Source organism: Mobula birostris, chromosome 1 (genome assembly GCF_030028105.1).
Source record: "Mobula birostris isolate sMobBir1 chromosome 1, sMobBir1.hap1, whole genome shotgun sequence".
NCBI classification, from domain to species: Eukaryota; Metazoa; Chordata; class Chondrichthyes; order Myliobatiformes; family Myliobatidae; genus Mobula; species Mobula birostris.
The window spans coordinates 217217390-217234837 of NC_092370.1; the positions used below are offsets into that span (position 1 = coordinate 217217390).

Here is a 17448-nt window from a genome sequence, read left to right on the forward strand (position 1 = left end):
CGCTCGTCGGGCTGGTTTTCGGTCACGTGGTCGCCGCGGGACGGGGGTCTCGGACCTGGCCGCCGGTAACCTCCCGGTGAAATGGGGAGTGAGCGCTGTGACAGTGATGGTGGCTTGGACGAGCAGTTAATCCCACAGGATGTAAGTGCGTTTAATATGAAACTCAAAGTGGTCCTGGTGTGCCGTATCTCCCTTAATTTAAGTGCAATACGGCTGATTAAGCACTTCTAAAAATACAGCAATGTTGTACCTAAATAGTTACTTTAGAGAAAATATGTCGAAGTTCATTATTATCGAAGTACGAATATGTCACCACATACTAATCTGAGATTTTGATCTTTATTACGTTTTTGTCCTTGATAACTCTGGGCTGGAGTTAGTTTAAAACTGTGAAGTCTTTTTCTTCCCATCCAAGACACATTGAGTCATTCCAAATTTATCAGCACTGACCAGTTTTCATCCTAGGACTTCAATCTCAGCATTAATTCAGATTTTCTCCCTCCGTAGATGCTGTCTGATCCGATGATATTTTGTATTCTTTCACCAGTGGAAGTTGTGAGATTGGGTTAAGGCATTTCAGAAATGAAGTTGTGGTTGGGTGACAGGCTGTGTGTTTTGTTTGGGTTTTGCTGCATCTGGTGTAGGATTTATGACTATCTTCAGTTCTGATTCAATTGGTAGCACTTTGTTGTGAAGCCGAAGATTGTGAGTTCACATCCTAGATCTTCAGCAAAATAAACTGAGACTGAAAATTCAGTTTAGTACTGAGGGAATACTGCACAAATGGAGGTGTCTTCAGCCTAGGCATTTAACTAGAACTCTGTGTTGTGAGCATAAAGTGGAAATGCTGGAAATGACATCGTCTCTTGGGAAAGATAGTGAATCAATGTTTCAGATCTGTCAGTTGTCATCAGAACTAGGAAAAAATGAGAAATAAGTTGAGTTTTTGAGCAGTATTGAAGAGAATAAGGGAAATGCCAGTGGAAAAGAAAAGAAATGATGTTAGAAATTACATACGGAAACATGAGGAATTCTGCAGATGCTGGAAATTCAAGCAACACACATCAAAGTTGCTGGTGAACACAGCAGGCCAGGCAGCATCTCTAGGAAGAGGAACAGTCGACGTTTCGGCCGAGACCCTTCGTCAGGACTAACTGAAGGAAGAGCTAGTAAGAGATTTGAGAGGGGGAGGGGGAGATCCAAAATGATAGGAGAAGACAGGAGGGGGAGGGATGGAGCCAAGAGCTGGACAGGTGATTGGCAAAAGGGATATGAGAGGATTATGGGACAGGAGGCCCAGGGAGAAGGAAAAGGGGGAGGGGGGGAAAGAACCCAGAGGATGGGAAAGGGGTATAGTCAGAGGGACAGAGGGAGAAAAAGGAGAGAGAGAGAGAAAGAATGTGTGTATATAAATAAATAACGTATGGGGTACGAGGGGGAGGTGGGGCATTAGCAGAAGTTAGAGAAGTCAATGCTCATGCCATCAGGTTGGAGGCTACCCAGACGGAATATAAGGTGTTGTTCCTCCAACCTGAGTGTGGCTTCATCTTTACAATAGAGGAGGCCGTGGATAGACATGTCAGAATGGGAATGGGATGTGGAATTAAAATGTGTGGCCACTAGGAGATCCTGCTTTCACTGGCAGACAGAGCGTAGGTGTTCAGCAAAATGATCTCCCAGTCTGCGTCGGGTCTCGCCAATATATAGAAGGCCACATCAGGAGCACCGGACGCAGTATATCACCCCAGCTGACTCAGGTGAAGTGTTGCCTCACCTGGAAGGACTTTCTGGGGCTCTGAATGGTGGTGAGGAAGTGTAAGGGCATGTGTAGCACTTGTTCCACTTACAAGGATAAGTGCCAGGAGGTTGATCAGTGGGGAGGGATGGGGGGGACGAATGGACAAGGGAGCCGCGTAGGGAGCGATCCCTGCAGAAAGCAGAGAGAGGGGGGAAGGGAAAGATGTGCTTAGTGGTGGGAACCCGTTGGAAGTGGTGGAAGTTACGGAGAATAATATGTTGGACCCGGAGGCTGGTGGGGTGGTAGGTGAGGACCAGGGGAAACCTATTCCTGGTGGGGTGACGGGAGGATGGAGTGAGAGCAGATGTGCGTGAAATGGGAGAGATGTGTTTTAGAACAGAGTTGATAGTGGAGGAAGGGAAGCCCCTTTCTTTAAAAAAGGAGGACATCGCCCTTGTCCTGGAATGAAAAGTCTCATCCTGAGAGCCGATGCGGTGGAGACGGAGGAATTGCAAGAAGGGGATGGCAGTTTTGCAAGAGACAGGGTGAGAAGAGGAATAGTCCATATAGCTGTGAGAGTCAGTAGGCTTATAGTAGACATCAGTAGATAAGCTGTCTGCAGAGATAGAGACAGAAAGATCTAGAAAGGGGAGGGAGGTGTTGGAAATGGACCAGGTAAACTTGAGGGCAGGGTGAAAGTTGGAGGTAAAGTTAGTGAAGTCAACGAGCTCCGCATGCGTGCAGGAAGCAGCGCCAATACAGGAAGCTAGGAGAACTGAGCAGAGCTTGTACAGGAGGCAGCCTGTCAGGAAGTAGAAATAAGATCACCGTAGGAGTCTGTGTGTTTTAAAAGATACAGAAGGGAAAGGATCACGTGAAATAGGTTATATACAGACGAGCAGCTTGGGAACAGACTGCAAAAATGATATTTTGAAGTTCTGCATTAGTGCAGGAAGCGACACTAGGAAAGGGAAGTCAGGAGAGCCTACAGCATTCTTTATTGTTGTGTCAGCACTAGAGAGGATGAGTGACTTCAAGTTCCTGGGTGTCAATATCACAGCGCGTCTACTCTGTGCCCAACATATTGATGCAATCCTGAAGAAGGCACACCAGTGGCTCTACTTTGTTAAGGGCTTGAGGAGATTTGCTATGTCACCAAAGACTCTTGCCAATTTCTAAAGATGGTGAGCACTCTGACTGGTTGCAGTACCAAGTGACATGGAGGTTCCAGTGCGGAGGACTAAATGAGGCTGCAGAGGGTTGTAGACTCAGTTAGCTCCACCATTCGCCCACCATTGAGGACAGCTTCAAAAGGTGGTGCATCAGGAAGGCAGCATTCATCATTAAGGACCCTTACCATCTGGGTCATGCTGCTTTCATTACTACCATCAGGGAGGAGGTACAGGGACTTGAAGACTCAAACTCACCATTGCAGGAACAGCTTCTTCCCTTCCACCATCTATTTTCCAAATGGTCCATGAACTCTACATTGTTCCGTTATCTATTGATTGTAATTCACAGTAATTTCTATACCTTGCACTGTACTGCTGCAAAGCAGCACATTTCCTGATGTGTCAGGAGTAATAAACCTGATTCTGATTGAATGTGTTGGTAAAAAAACAAAGGGAGAAGGTCTGAATAGGACTGAAACAAAAACAGATGTAGCTTAGACCAATATGAGTTCACATAGTTTATACCTTTGATCTAGAGAATGTGAATAGAATTGGACTTAATGTGAGGACTAACCTGTTTGTATCTCTGGTTGGAAACGGAAGACCATGTAGTACTTTTGAAAGAACAAGGGATTAACTCCATTCTATAGTTACTAGCACCACTTTGAAAGAAATTGGAATTTTGAAGGAAATAACTACTTCATTCTGTCAGTGACTGAGCTTTTATAAGTGCTTATTTTGCTGTATCATTTATTTTAAAAATGCTTGCCGGTGGCGTGAGATAATCAGATTCAGATTTACTATCATGGGCAAACACAAAATACTCTGCAGATGCTGGGGTCAAAGCAACACTCACAATGTGCTGGAGGAACTCAGCAGGTCGGGCAGCATCAGTGGAAACGATCAGCCAATGTTTTGGGCCGGAACCCTTTGTCACGACTGAAGAGGGAAGGGGCAGAGGCCCTATAAAGAGGGTGGGAAGGAGAAGGCTGGAAAGTTCCAGGTGAAAAACCAGTCAGGGGAAAGATAAAGGGGTGGGGGAGAGGAAGCAGGGAGGTGATAAGCAGGAAAGGTGAATATCACTGGCTTATGTTGTGAAATTTGTTGTCTTTGTGACTGCAGTATAATGCAATACATAATAATAGAAGAGAAACAAACCATAAATTACAGTAAGAATGTATATATTAAATAGTTAAATTAAATTAGTGCAAAAATAAAATAGTATTGAGGTAGTGTTCATGGGTTCAATGTCCATTCAGAAATCGGTTGGCAGAGGGGAAGAAGCTGTTTCTAAACTGCTGAGTGTGTGCATTCAGGCTCTTGTACCTCCTTCCTGATGGTAGCAATGAGAACAGGGCAGGACCTCAGTGATGGCAGTCCTTAATGATAGATGTCACCTTTTTGAGGCATTGCTCCTTGATGATGTCCTTGAATGAGTTCATTGAATGAAAGTTTTTGGAATAATCTAATTAGGGTCCTTGGAAGACAGAAAAATGTTGGAATGCAATGAGATTGAATGTTGATGAAATAAATAACTGCATATTTTCAACTGCCCTTGACTCAATGTACTGAGTTTAGGGAAGTTCGTGAAGTCGGTCTCAAAGGACAGTGCTTGGCAGCAGGCAAGTAATTGCTGATCAAACAATTCAGCTTGTATTTGTGATGAGTCGCTCTGATGAGTAATAGACCATAAGACCATGAGATATAGGAGCACAGTAGGCCATATGGCCCATCGGGACTGCTCCGCAATTTCATCATGGCTGATCCAATTTTCTTCTCAGCTCCATTCTCCTGCCTTCTTCCCATATCCCTTCATGCTCTGACCAATCAAGAACCTATCAATCTCTGCCTTATATATACATAAAGACTTTGCCTCCCCAGCCGCCTGTGGCAAAGAATTCCACAGGTTTACCAATCTCTGGCTAAAGGAATTCCTCCTCATTTCTGTACTAAAAGGACACCACTCTATTCTGAGGCTGTGTCCTTTGGTCTTAGGCTCTCCCACCAGAGGAAACATTATTTCCACATCCACTCTGTCAAGACTTTTCACCATTCGATAGGTTTCAATGTGGTCATCCCTGATTCTTCTGCATTCTAATGAATACAGGCCTAGAACCATCAAACGCTCTTTATATGGCAAGCATTCAATCCTGGAATCACTTTCATGAACATCCTTTGAACCCTCTAGTTTCAACACATCCTTTCTAAGATAAGAGGCCCAAAATTTCTCTCACTATTCCAACTGAGACCTCACCGGTGCTTTATAAAGCCTCAGCATTATATCCTTGCTTTTAGACTCTAGTCCTCTTGAAATGAATGCTAACATTGTATTTGCCTTCCATAGACTCAACCTGCAAATTAACCTTTAGAGAATCCTGCACAAGTACTCATAAGTCCCTTTGTACTTCGGTTTGTCCCTTTGTACTTCGGTTTGTCCCTTTGTACTTCGGTTTTTTGTACTGGCTCTCCATTTAGAAAATAGTCAACCCTTTCATTTCTTCTACCAAAGTGCATGACCATACACTTCCCGACGCTGTATTCCATCTGCTATTTCTTTGTCCATTCTCCTAATCTAAGTCCTTCTGTAGCCTCTCTACTTCCTCAAAACTACCTGCCCCTCCACCTATCTTCATATCGTCTGAAAACTTTGCAACAATGCCATCAATTCTATCATCCAAATTGACATATAAACTAAAAAGAATCGGTCCTAACACAGACCCCTGTGGAGCACCACTCGTCACTGGCAGTCAGCCAGAAGAGGCTCCCTTTATTCCCACTTTTTGCTCCTGCAAATCAGTTACTGGTTTACTCATGCTAGAATCTTTCCTGTAATACCATGGGCTTGCAGCTTGTTAAGCAGTCACTTATGTGGCAACTTGTCAAAGGTCTTTACAGCACAACATCAACTGATTCTCTTTTGACTATACAACTTGTTATTTCTTCAAAGAATTCCAACAGATTTTTCAGGCAATATTTTCCCCTGAAGCCATACTAACTATGGCCTATTTTATCATGTGCCTCCAAGTACCCTAAGACCTCATCCTTAATAATTAACTCCAATATCTTCCCAACCACTGAGGTCAAACTAACTGGTCTACAGTTTCCTTTCTTCTGCCTCTCTCCCTTCTTGAAGAATGGAGTGATATTTGCTATTCTGCAGAATCATTTCAGAATCTAGTGATTTTTGAAAGACTATTACTAATGCCTCCATGATCTCTTTAACCACTGCTTTCAGAACTCTGGGGTGTACACCATCTGGGCCAGGTGACTTATGTACCTTTAGACCTTTCAGTTTCCCAAGAACCTTCTCTCTAGTTATGGTAACTTCACACACTTAATTACCTCTGATACCTGGAACTTCCACAGTGAAGTCTGATGCAAAATACTTATTCAGATCATCTGCCATTTCGTTGTCCCCCATTACTACCTCTTGAACATCAATTCCAGCAGTCTCGCCTCTCTTTACACTTTATGTATCTGAAGAAATTTTGGTATCCTCTTTAATATAATTGGCTAGTTTACTTTTGTGTTCCATCTTTACCTTCTTAATGATTTTGTTTAGTTGCCCTCTGGTCTTTAAAAGCTTCCCAATCCTCTAACTTCCCACTACATCTGACTTCAGCTTTTCCTTCTCAAATTTCAAGGTGAATTCGATCAGGTAGGGTTCTTTGACCTTAAGGGTCAGTCCAGAATAGCCAATCCTCTAGTGGGCTCAACCACGAGCTGCTCTGAAAAGACATCTCACAGACACTCTAGAAATTCCCCCTCCTGTAATGCACCATCAACCTGATTTTCCCAGTCTACCTGCATATTGAAATCCCCCATGACTATTGGAAAATTGCCCTTTTGGCATGCATTTTCGATCTCCCATTGTAAGTTGTAGGCCACATCCTTACTACTGTTTGGGGGTCTGTATACAACTCCCAGTAGGGTCTTTTAACCCCTGCAGTTCCTTAGTTCTATCCACAATGATTCAACACCTTCCAACCCTATGTCCTCTCTAATGATTTTTTACCAACAAAGCAACACCGCCTCCTCTGCCTTCCTGCCTGACCTTTTGATTCAATGTGTATCCTTGGATATTAAGTTCCCAGCTATAATCTTCTTTCAGCCATGATTCAGTGATGCCTACAACATCATACCAGCCAGTCTGTAATTGTGCTACAAGTTCATCTACCTTATTCTGTATACTGTGGACATTCAAATATAACACCTTCTGTCCTGTTTTCACCCTTTTTGATTTTGTTTGCCTTTTACATTGCAACTCATCCTGTTGACTGCAATTTTGCCCTATAAACAGCCTCTCCTCACTACACATTGCCTCTGTTTGTAAACCAGCAACCCTCATCTTCAGCACTATTATCCGCCTTTCCAACAATATTTCTTGCATTTAAATATAGACAGCCCAGGTCACTAGTCACACCATGCTCGACCTTTTGATTCCTTAACTTTGTCTGAGGTCTTACCAATATCTGCCTCCACAACCTCTCCGCTAACTGTTCTGGCACTCTGGTTCCCAACCTCCTGCAAAACTAGATTAAACCCCACCTGGCATGGGTAGCAATCCCAAGATCACAACCCTGGAGGTCCTTCCCCTTAATTTAGTACGTAACTCCCTAAGCTTACTTTGCAGGATCTTGTCACCTTTCCTACAAATGTCATTGGTACCAATGTGGACCACAACCTAAGACTGCACACCCACCCAATTAAGAATGCCACATACTCAATCTGAGATGTGATTGACTCTGGTACCTGCGAGGCAATAAACCATCTCGGAACCTCGTTCTTGCCCACAGAACCTCTTGTCTGTTTCTCTAACCAATGAATCACTGTGATTACTGCAGATCACCTCTTCTCTTTCTTTCTCGTCTGAGCTACAGAACCAGACTCAGTGCCAGAGATCTGACCACTGCGGCTTTCCTCTGCTAAGCCATCCCCTCCCCCCAGTAGTATACGAGGGGTGATTGATAAGTTCGTGGCCTAAGGTAGAAGGAGATGAGTTATACAGCTCTTGTTACATGCATATGCAGTTCAACTCTGAGTGAAAATGCAGAAAATTTGAAGTTAATAACTCATCTTCTACCTTAGGCCACAAACTTATCAATCATCCCTGCTGTGGACCACTTTCTGGAGGTCAATTACCCCTCGTATAAAGCGGCATACTTTTTATTGAGAGAAACGTCCACAATAGTACCCTATTCTGTCTGCTTATCCCCTTCCCCTTCCTGATGGTCAGCCAGTTATATGAGTGCCTTTCAATCAACCCCTCAGTCTCCAAAATAATCTGGAGTTTGTCCAGCTCCAGTTCCCCAGCGCGTTCTGTAAGAAGCTGCAGCTGGATGTACTTCTTGCAGGTTACTCGTCAGGGACACTGGAGATCTTCCTACCTTCCTGCATTCCACTATCCTGCCTAGCATTCCTACTGCTCTAACTGTGCAATAAATAAGGAAAGAAAGAAAGTTACCTGGGGGCGGGGGGGGAATTCTACCTGGAGCCTCTGTCTCTCCTCAACATAGCTTCTGCACCAAAACCTCAAGCTCCCCACTTGGTGCTGGGTGTCATAGAAAGTTTCGAACTTTTGGTGTTCAGGGGTTCTGCCAAATAACATGTGCATTCTGTTCAGTGAACGACCCACCGGATCCACTGTCTCCTTTTCCTGAAGGGCTCTGATGAAACTTCACACAGAGCATTGACTAATTAATTGATGATTAGAGGTAATCTTTTGGATAAAGTGGCCTGTGAGGAAACAGTGGGTGCAGAACAGCTGAACTAAAAGGTTAAAAATGGCTAGGCTGAGCTCAGATAAAATCTGAAGTTGTGGTTGTTGCCTCTTGGTGGGCAGAGTGGAGAGAGAAATAAGTAGAAATTCCTGCCTGGCAGAAGGTGCCTGCAGCTCCAAAGCAGCCAGTAACTCCATCTGCATTCATTCCTCTGGCCTCCCAAATGCTTGCTAATGTATACAGGGTGTCCTTCAGCTGGGCATACGTAAGCTGGGGTGTACCAGATACAATGGGACTGCAATTACCTTGACTAAATGGCATAACTAGATTCTAGTGTGGGGCTATTTCTCCTGATATGGACACTTTTCTGAAACTGTACTTTTAAATCCATTGTATTGTAACTTTATTTTGACAGGTACCGCTACGTCAGGAATCTACAGTAGCTTCATTTGCATCCTCTGTGTTTAACGTAACACATGCAATCATGGGAAGTGGCATCCTGGGTTTGGCTTTTGCAATGGCTAATACGGGTATTATTGGTTTCTGGTAAGAAAGCAAAAACTATCGTTGAGTGTGATTTCATTTGCTGGCTGATCTGAATTAATTGTTTTTAATTGAACATGAGAATCTGAGTATTAGGTGTTTCTAAAGGTCGTAATAAAATTGTAAGAGTCATAAGTAAAAACACTAGAACAGTTGTAATAACATAGTAGCTGCTGGAATTCAACATGATGTAATAATTGACAATTATTAGTCAAGGTGCTAATAAAGTTGACAGAGCCCCAGAAAGCTAACCACTCAAAAGTGCCTCTAGTTACCTAGGACTAAGCTGAAAGTGTGTGGAATATTTCTTCATTTGCATTTACGTCAATACTCCGTCTAGCTTGACCTACACAGCACTGATTTGTAGAAGTGCACTTGGTTTTGGAGGCTAAGCATTCACAGCCCAGAAAAGATGTGTTTGAGTTGTGCCCTGCTATGCTTGGGGGAAACCTGGTGTGAACTCCTGTCCTTCGCTGGCATTCCTGCAGTATTAAGTGGTGATCTTGTTGCCACGTGGTACGGAGTGAACCACTGAGACAGTGTGCAGAAGCTGCTCGTGAGGACTGGTGTTGGGTTGAACAGTGTGACTACTGAACACGGAAATATGGGGCTTGGGGTCCTGACTGGCATCATGAATCCGGAGCATTGCAGAGGACTGACTGGTAGTTGTTATGCTGGCAGATGGCCTGAACCCTGTGTTATCTTCATCTCATCCTCTTGGATGTGATGGAAGCCTTTGTCTCCATCTTTGACTGCGTGGCTTTCTCTCCAGCAGGAAGAATTCCCCATGACAGCAAGATCAATGATAAGGAAGTGTGACGTATTCCATACTGAGCCTTGTGGTTATTCAACTGTCTTATTGCTGTGTGAGTACCAGAAGAGTACTGAACACTTAGCAAGGATTACAGCACAGAGTTTGAGGAGGGCCAGGGTTTAAGCCACTGTCCATAGAGATATACAGGAGGGAAACAAAATCCTTCATCCTACCAGCAACACACATCAAAGTTGCTGGTGAATGCAGCAGGCCAGGCAGCATCTGTAGGAAGAGGTGCAGTCGACGTTTCAGGCCGAGACCCTTCGTCAGGACTGACGAAGGGTCTCGGCCTGAAACGTCGACTGCACCTCTTCCTACAGATGCTGCCTGGCCTGCTGTGTTCACCAGCAACTTTGATGTGTGTTGCTTGAATTTCCAGCATCTGCAGAATTCCTGTTGTTTGCCTTCATCCTACCAAGTTTGTTCAATAATGAAGTATCCTATTTGCACTAATAAAATGGGTTTTATTCTCCCCATATTCTCATCAGGTCCCCCAGACTTCACCATTCACCTACGTACTAAGGCCAGTTTACAAATCAGCCTACCAGCTTGCACATTTCTGAAATGTACAAGGAAACTGGAGTATCCAGAGGACATTTGCACTATCACAAGGGGAAAAAACCTGGATGGCACTGGAAGTCAGGATTGAATCCAGGTCTCTGAGACTCTGAGGCATTACGCCATCACATATATACCGTCATAATGGCCCTGTTTTCCATTGATACCACTAGTGCTAGTGCCCTTGTTCCTGGGAAGGTACCCTGAGCACTATGTGAGGTACCAGTGAATACATTTTTCATTTTCCCCCATGAATATGTGGCACAACAAATGAGAAATATGTAAATGTTGCTAACATTCAATCAAAAGAGGCATTTTGACATTTGTATCTCTGGAACTTCTGCTTTTTTTAAACAACCAACATGAAAGTTGAAATTGCTATACAACAACAAACATTGTTGCAAGGTTGAATTTGAGGAATTGTAGGCAGAATAATGTATAATATTTTAAATTTTATTTTGCTGTCACATTTTACCTGGGATTGTATGTGGGTGTCAGTGAATGCACCAAGTTCCCAAAAGCTGCGGTGTTGCTGAGGGGTAAATATTGGAAAGAGAGTTGGTGCTCTTTGAGAGGGGTGGTAAGATCTTTGCACACCTGATCAAGCTGATTGGACCTTTGTTTTAAATTTGTCTCCAAACTGTACAACATTTTATCATTACATGGGAGTCAGTTACTACCATATTTTTAAACTGTAAAGAATGGAAGTTACAATTGAACTGATAGGAGTGAGAATGTTAACAAATGAACCATAAAAGCCTGATTGCAATTGTATGTGTCTAGACAGAAATCAGCCCAATTATTGGAACGCTGAATGGTTAAGTATTCTACTCCATTTTTTTTTATATTGGATTATAAATCAAGAATGATATTCAGTCTGGATCCTTTTGGTGCTATATCTGTGTAACCACAGAAAATTTAGGGGTTCATTGTATGTCAACTATGACAGTTGTGTTTATTTCAGGTAAAGTGCACAGGTTTCATTTTTGTCAGTAACTGTGTACTTAATGTTTTGTATTTGCAGCATTCTCTTGCTGATAGTTGCTTTCTTGGCTGCGTACTCAGTTCATCTGCTGCTGGAGTTATGTCAACAGACTGGTGAGTGCAGGACCAAGCTCTTCTACCCTCCCTGTGGAAGTTGTCTCAGAAGTGTTTAATTTAGAGTTCAGTTTGAATTATCTAATGACATAGTTATTGTATTAATAATACTCACTATTCCATTTAATTAGGTATTTATGGAGCTGCTATTTTAAATAAAAAGTGTTGAATTACATTCATGAAATCTTGAAGCTACACAGTAAACAATAAGCCCAGTTCTGTTAACTATATCTGCTTTGTATATTTATAGCGCTAACATCCTATGAAGACCTGGGGTTTCAGGCCTTTAAAACAACTGGAAAGGTAATAAAAGATATTTGTTGTGCTTCATCCTGGTTTATTACATTCACTGACAAGCCCTTGTTATCTTTCCCTGGTAATAAGCCATGCATATCAGCAGAGCACTGTAAATAATCTCATTCATTGAAAGCAAGCTATTTTTCTTTGCTCATTTCTTTTATGTCGACCAGTCTGTCAACACGTCCACACAATCACCCTGTGTACAAAATTTAAAGTTAAGAATTGCTTCAAGTAATAAAATATTTGCTTGCTTAGGGTGATGCTTTATTTGCCGTGGGGAAAGGAATTAAAACTGTAGATCCAGAATAATCAGCAATGTTGGGTACCTTCACACTGCAGATAGACTATTACATTCCTGCATGATATAATGATCACTAAACACTCAGTGTTCATGCCTCTGATTCGAAAGTTACGATCTTAAACTCATTTGCAGAACTTGAGCTCATAATCTGGGTTGATATTTCATTATAGCACTTAAGGATTTCTTTGTTGTTGGAAAAATCTTTTAGATGTAGCATTAGATTGAGATGCCCTTGGGGAATTCCAAAGCATTCTGGGCAATAATCTTTCCTGCATCGATGTTAGAGCTTAATAGATACCTCAGTTGCTTTTGAGATTTTACTGTGCAAAAAAAAAACACAAAATATTCTTCTCGACATGACTAATTGGTTGTATTTGTTATTCAGGACATCAGTTAGATACAAACTGAGGTTTGTTCTGTTTTCTTCAGGTTTTGGTTGCTGTTGCAATATTGATACAGAACATCGGAGGTAATCTTTTCTTTCTAGAAAGAAACTTCTTGACCAAAACACGTTGTCTAACTGGATTTCCATCCTAAAATTCAAACAATGACAAAGTTGCAAGGGGATTATTCCATTTTTTAAAAATAGTTTGTGTCAATGTATAATGTTGACATCCTTACCCAGGAAAAATGTCACTTGGAGGTGTTGCAGAAAAGATATATTTGATTACTGCATGAAAAGTTATCACGTAAGGACCAATTGATTGGAATACACCCATAGTCAGTACTGAGAATGATGAAAAATAATTTCATTTAAAATATAAAGGTTTTAGCATCTATACTGTAAAACCTTTTCTAGGGTTGGTTGTTTAGAGTTAGAATTGTAGTTTCAATATATAGATTGGTCATTTGGAATGGATTTCCAGAGGGTTGTGAAGGTTCAGTTAATGAGCATGTTCAAAATAGAGATGGTTTTTGAACTATAAAGAAATGAGGGAATGTGGCAATAGCTAGACAATTCTCAGTTTTGAAATTCTGTTTTGTCAATGTCTGAGTGAAAAAAATCCTCATCTCTGTCTTAATTGGCCTATGCTTATTCTGAGATTCTGAGCCCAGTTCTATTCACCAAATAGGGGAAACACTCTCCCCACATCTGCCCCGTCAGTCTCTGGGAGAACTTTATAAGGGTCAATGAAATCAGTCTTCATTCCTCTAAACTGCAATGGGTATAATCTTAATCTGCCCAACCTTCATCTCATGCATCAGCCTAGTAAATCTTTGAATGCCTCCAATGCAGATATATCCTTTTTTAAATATGGAGGCCAGTGCTGTACTCAGTGTGGACTTAACAGTGGCCTTAAAATTGCATCAAAGCTTCATAGCCCTTGTGATGAATGCTAATGTTCCACTGGCTACCCTGCCAATTTTTTGTTTAATTTGTTAGGAATCCCAGATTGTATTGTCTCCTATAATTTAATTAATAATTTGTTTTTTTTAATTGAAGGTGGATAATGTCACATTTTCACTATATATTCTCTTAATCAATTCTTGCTCACTTAAACCATCACTGTCCCTTTTGCAAGTTCTTTTTGAAGACTCTTTACAATTTGCTAACCTGCCTGACTTTGTATCACTCACAAATTTGACTACATCTAGTCTCTTCCTCCAAGTCATTAACATAAATTATAATAAGTTAAGGCCCCAGCATTGATGCCTGTGGCACCTCACTGCTTGCCAATCTGAAAATCATACGTTTATGCCATTTCCTTGTCTTCCACTAGCCATTTTCCCATCTATGCCTTGATATTGCCTTCAACTCTCTACGTTCGTGTCTTACCCTTTTATGTCGCATTTGATTGAATGGCTGCTGGTTCCCCTTTAGTCACCCCATTTGTTACATCCTCAAAGAACTCTAGCAAACCTAATTTTGCTCTCACAAAGTCACTTTCACTCTCCTTGACATGATTTTCCAAAATTTTTCTTAATAATGGATTCTAGCATTTTCCTTCACTAATTGGCATCAGAGTCTGAATTTTATAAAATGTCCAGTGATGTATCATCTTTCAAAGCCTTGTGCATTTAGTGGTTTTGTACTGTCTTTTTTTTAAAAAAAGAATTCGAGTAAATCACATGGAAAATCAATTTTATAGTTGTCAAAATTATGTTGAATTTTTAAAATTTAAATCAATAGACCAGATTTTTATAAATAGTTCTATTCAAAGTTTTAATTGAAGTATTATTAAACATATTACATCTGAATTAGCTCGCAGAATGCACGTAAATTACTTGATTCCTCATGCAGGGTCAATGAAAGTTTAAGAAAGTACTAGCGTCAATATGCATCACCGAGGAAGATTTTGTACTCCCGTTAAAGTTTATAATTGATTGATTGGCACTAGACCAATTAAGATAACCTATTTTGTAACCTTTCATAGTATAAAACTGTGACCCAGATTTGCCTTTTTGTTTAAATCTCCTGTGTCCAATGCTATAACAACCATCGAGGCTATTGTAAAGGTAATAATGCATAAAATCAGTTTTTCTATCAAAAACATTGTCGTGTCCTTTCTCAAGAATTGAACATAAATTATATATGGAACTACAAATTTTCATTATTATGAAGACTTCAAGTGCTTATTTTTGTTTTTTATGGAGATTTTAACTTTATAATTGGCTGATCCTTCAGCTTGATCAAACAACCCTGTCAATTCATAACTTTGCTATGTGTAGCTTGTGTAACTTCCACCAAATAAGTTGTAGTCAATGTAATTGTAGTAATATTTTGTCAGTTTCCTTGGTTACCCAGAATCAGATGTGTTGAGAGACCGAAATGGCGAGAGCTTTTTATATGTGCTGCTGCAGAAAGTGCTGTAAGTAGAATAAAGGAATTGGCCTCCCAGGATTGAGGACTCTGGATGATAGTTCAGATTCATTAGCTTCTGGTATTTTATTGTTCCCAAATCAAATAGATGCCAGTTTAATTGTTATCTATCCTTGAAAATTCTAGCAGAAACTGGTAAAAGTCTTGGGCATATTGAAAACAAAAAAGCACTGTTTTTTGTATTCATTTGGTGCCTTGCTGAATTTAAAGCTATACATGAAAATAGAGTGGTTCAAATCCAGCTGCAATTTATAATTGGAGGTTAACCTAAAGCATCAGGATTAACTGGTTGAAACTATTAGATTCAGCAGCATTTGGTTTTTAATTTCAATTTGTGCCACATGATTTGTACTGATGTTAGAAATTTTCTTTTATTGGTAGAAGACATTTTGCAAATTAAAGTGACAATGGAAAATTCCTGGTAGAGCTGCAGAATATTTTGTTTGAAAATTTAGAACATTATAGATGATATATGTATGAATGTGTCTGTCTATTTTTAACAATAATTAAATTTCTGTACTTGATCACTAGAAAATTATCTGAACAATATTGCAGACAAAATATAATGTTACTGAAATTTATTTTAAAATGATAAATACCCTACACATTCCGTCCTTGTGTAGGACTGTTAGGTATTTAAATCTACTCACTTCTGTCATGACATATTCATTTCTATTTTTCATCAATGGAAGTGCAACTTGCAAGAAGTTTAAATTTGACAGTAAATGAGGTCTCCAGGGTGTCCTAGTATTTGATATGTACCATAGATCACCAGCTGATTTTTGAGGCAAACATAATTTTCCAAATCAAATATTAATATTTTGTGTTAAAGCAAAGCAATTTATAGATTGACAGATTTTATTAATCTATCATTTGAGACTTATTCGTACAGATGCAACAATAAATGGCTATTTTACCATATGGTGTTCAGACAGGAAGCTGAATAGAAGTAATTATAATGTTTAAGTGACCTCCAGATTGCCAGATCACATTTCTTAATCTTAAAGATCAGAAGAGATTTCATTGATGCAAATTTCAATAGAAATGCAGAATGTTGAATTAAACTGTCTTGATAGATTTGCAGATAGCTTTTGGTGACAAGGTGAGGTTTTGTCTACACAAGCACATCTAAATGTATCTTGATTGAATTATCCTGTATATGATGGATTGTTTTTCCAAATTATTAAAATGCAAAGGGAAACATTGTGGATTTTGAAAGAAGCATGAATGAACCTGCATTCCTTCAGCATGGTTGAATAGAACATTCTAAATCAACTTGTATCTGTTATTTTTGAAGTGCATTCACTGTTCTAATGTGGGGGACATGCAGTCAATTTTTAGATTGCAAGGTCCATAAATCACATAGTGATAATCAGTTAATCTATTCTGATGGTGTGATAGAGACAATATAGGGCCATGTACTCCAAGTGAGGAGTACTAGTCAAAGATCAAATGGATCCTGTTCAACACATGAGTAGCCATCCAGAATGCAGTTTAAATATTGCTAGAACAGAGTAACCAATGTCAGGAATTTAGTTAGTGTGGGAATTCTTTGCATATGGGAAAGGGATATTGCCAGGTTCTCCTGTGACTGTGTAGGTTTTCCTGAAGTGTTTGTTTTCTCTCATTGCAAAAATGTGTTGTTCATTGACTGATGTAAATTGACCTTAGTATGTAAGTGAGTGGCAGAATCTTGGTGGAATTGAGCAAATGTGAAGAGAATAAAATGGGATTTGTGTAGTGGGTTGGGTGCTAGATGGTCAGCATGGACTTTATATGCTGAAAAACTCTTGTCCATGCTTTACGATTATACCGGTAGAAAGGAACCAAATGATCACGGGGTAAGCTACGTTGCATCTGACAGCGGAAGGGAAGAAGCTATTCCTGAGTTATTTGACCGTGGGTCTTCAGGCTCCTGTGACTCCTTCCTGAGGGCAGGAGCAAGAAGAGAGCATAGCCTGGATGGTGTGGGGCCTTAGTGATGGATGCTGCCGCCTTGAGGCACGGCCTCTTGAAGATGTAACACTCTCACAGCCTCTCGCACAAGATGGGGAACTCCAGGCAGGATCGTGCATATGAATGTGTGATTAAAGAGATGGTACAGGGGTGAGAGCTTCAGGTGAATGAGGCATTAAGCTTAGTTTAGGGTACAAAGTACATTTGTGCGATCATACTGCATTATATCTTAATAGGGCTGCATTCAATATCCTCATGGGGAGATTCACTCATACTATTGGAGACTATTTAACTTGATTTAGGAGGGATGTGAGTACCTGACAGCATTTTCAGCAAAATTGAATGTGGAAGATTAAGGTTTCATTAATGAAGAAACAAAGGTTGGATTTATAACACACTGAAATCGATTTTAAGATAGACAGGAATG

The 17448-nt window shown here is 40.6% G+C and overlaps 1 protein-coding gene across 2 annotated transcripts in view; it reads left to right on the plus strand.

The window, feature by feature from the left end:
* The first annotated feature begins 19 nt into the window (after positions 1 to 19).
* slc38a6 (solute carrier family 38 member 6) overlaps positions 20 to 17448 on the plus strand; it is a 53131-nt gene continuing 35702 nt past the window's right edge. For both annotated transcript variants that reach the window (XM_072271386.1, XM_072271395.1), the window contains exons 1-5: positions 20 to 141; positions 9046 to 9176; positions 11570 to 11643; positions 11894 to 11946; positions 12674 to 12713. In XM_072271386.1, coding sequence (XP_072127487.1) covers positions 82 to 141; positions 9046 to 9176; positions 11570 to 11643; positions 11894 to 11946; positions 12674 to 12713 — 358 coding nt within the window. In that variant the 5' untranslated portion in view covers positions 20 to 81. The remainder of the gene's footprint in view (positions 142 to 9045; positions 9177 to 11569; positions 11644 to 11893; positions 11947 to 12673; positions 12714 to 17448) is intronic.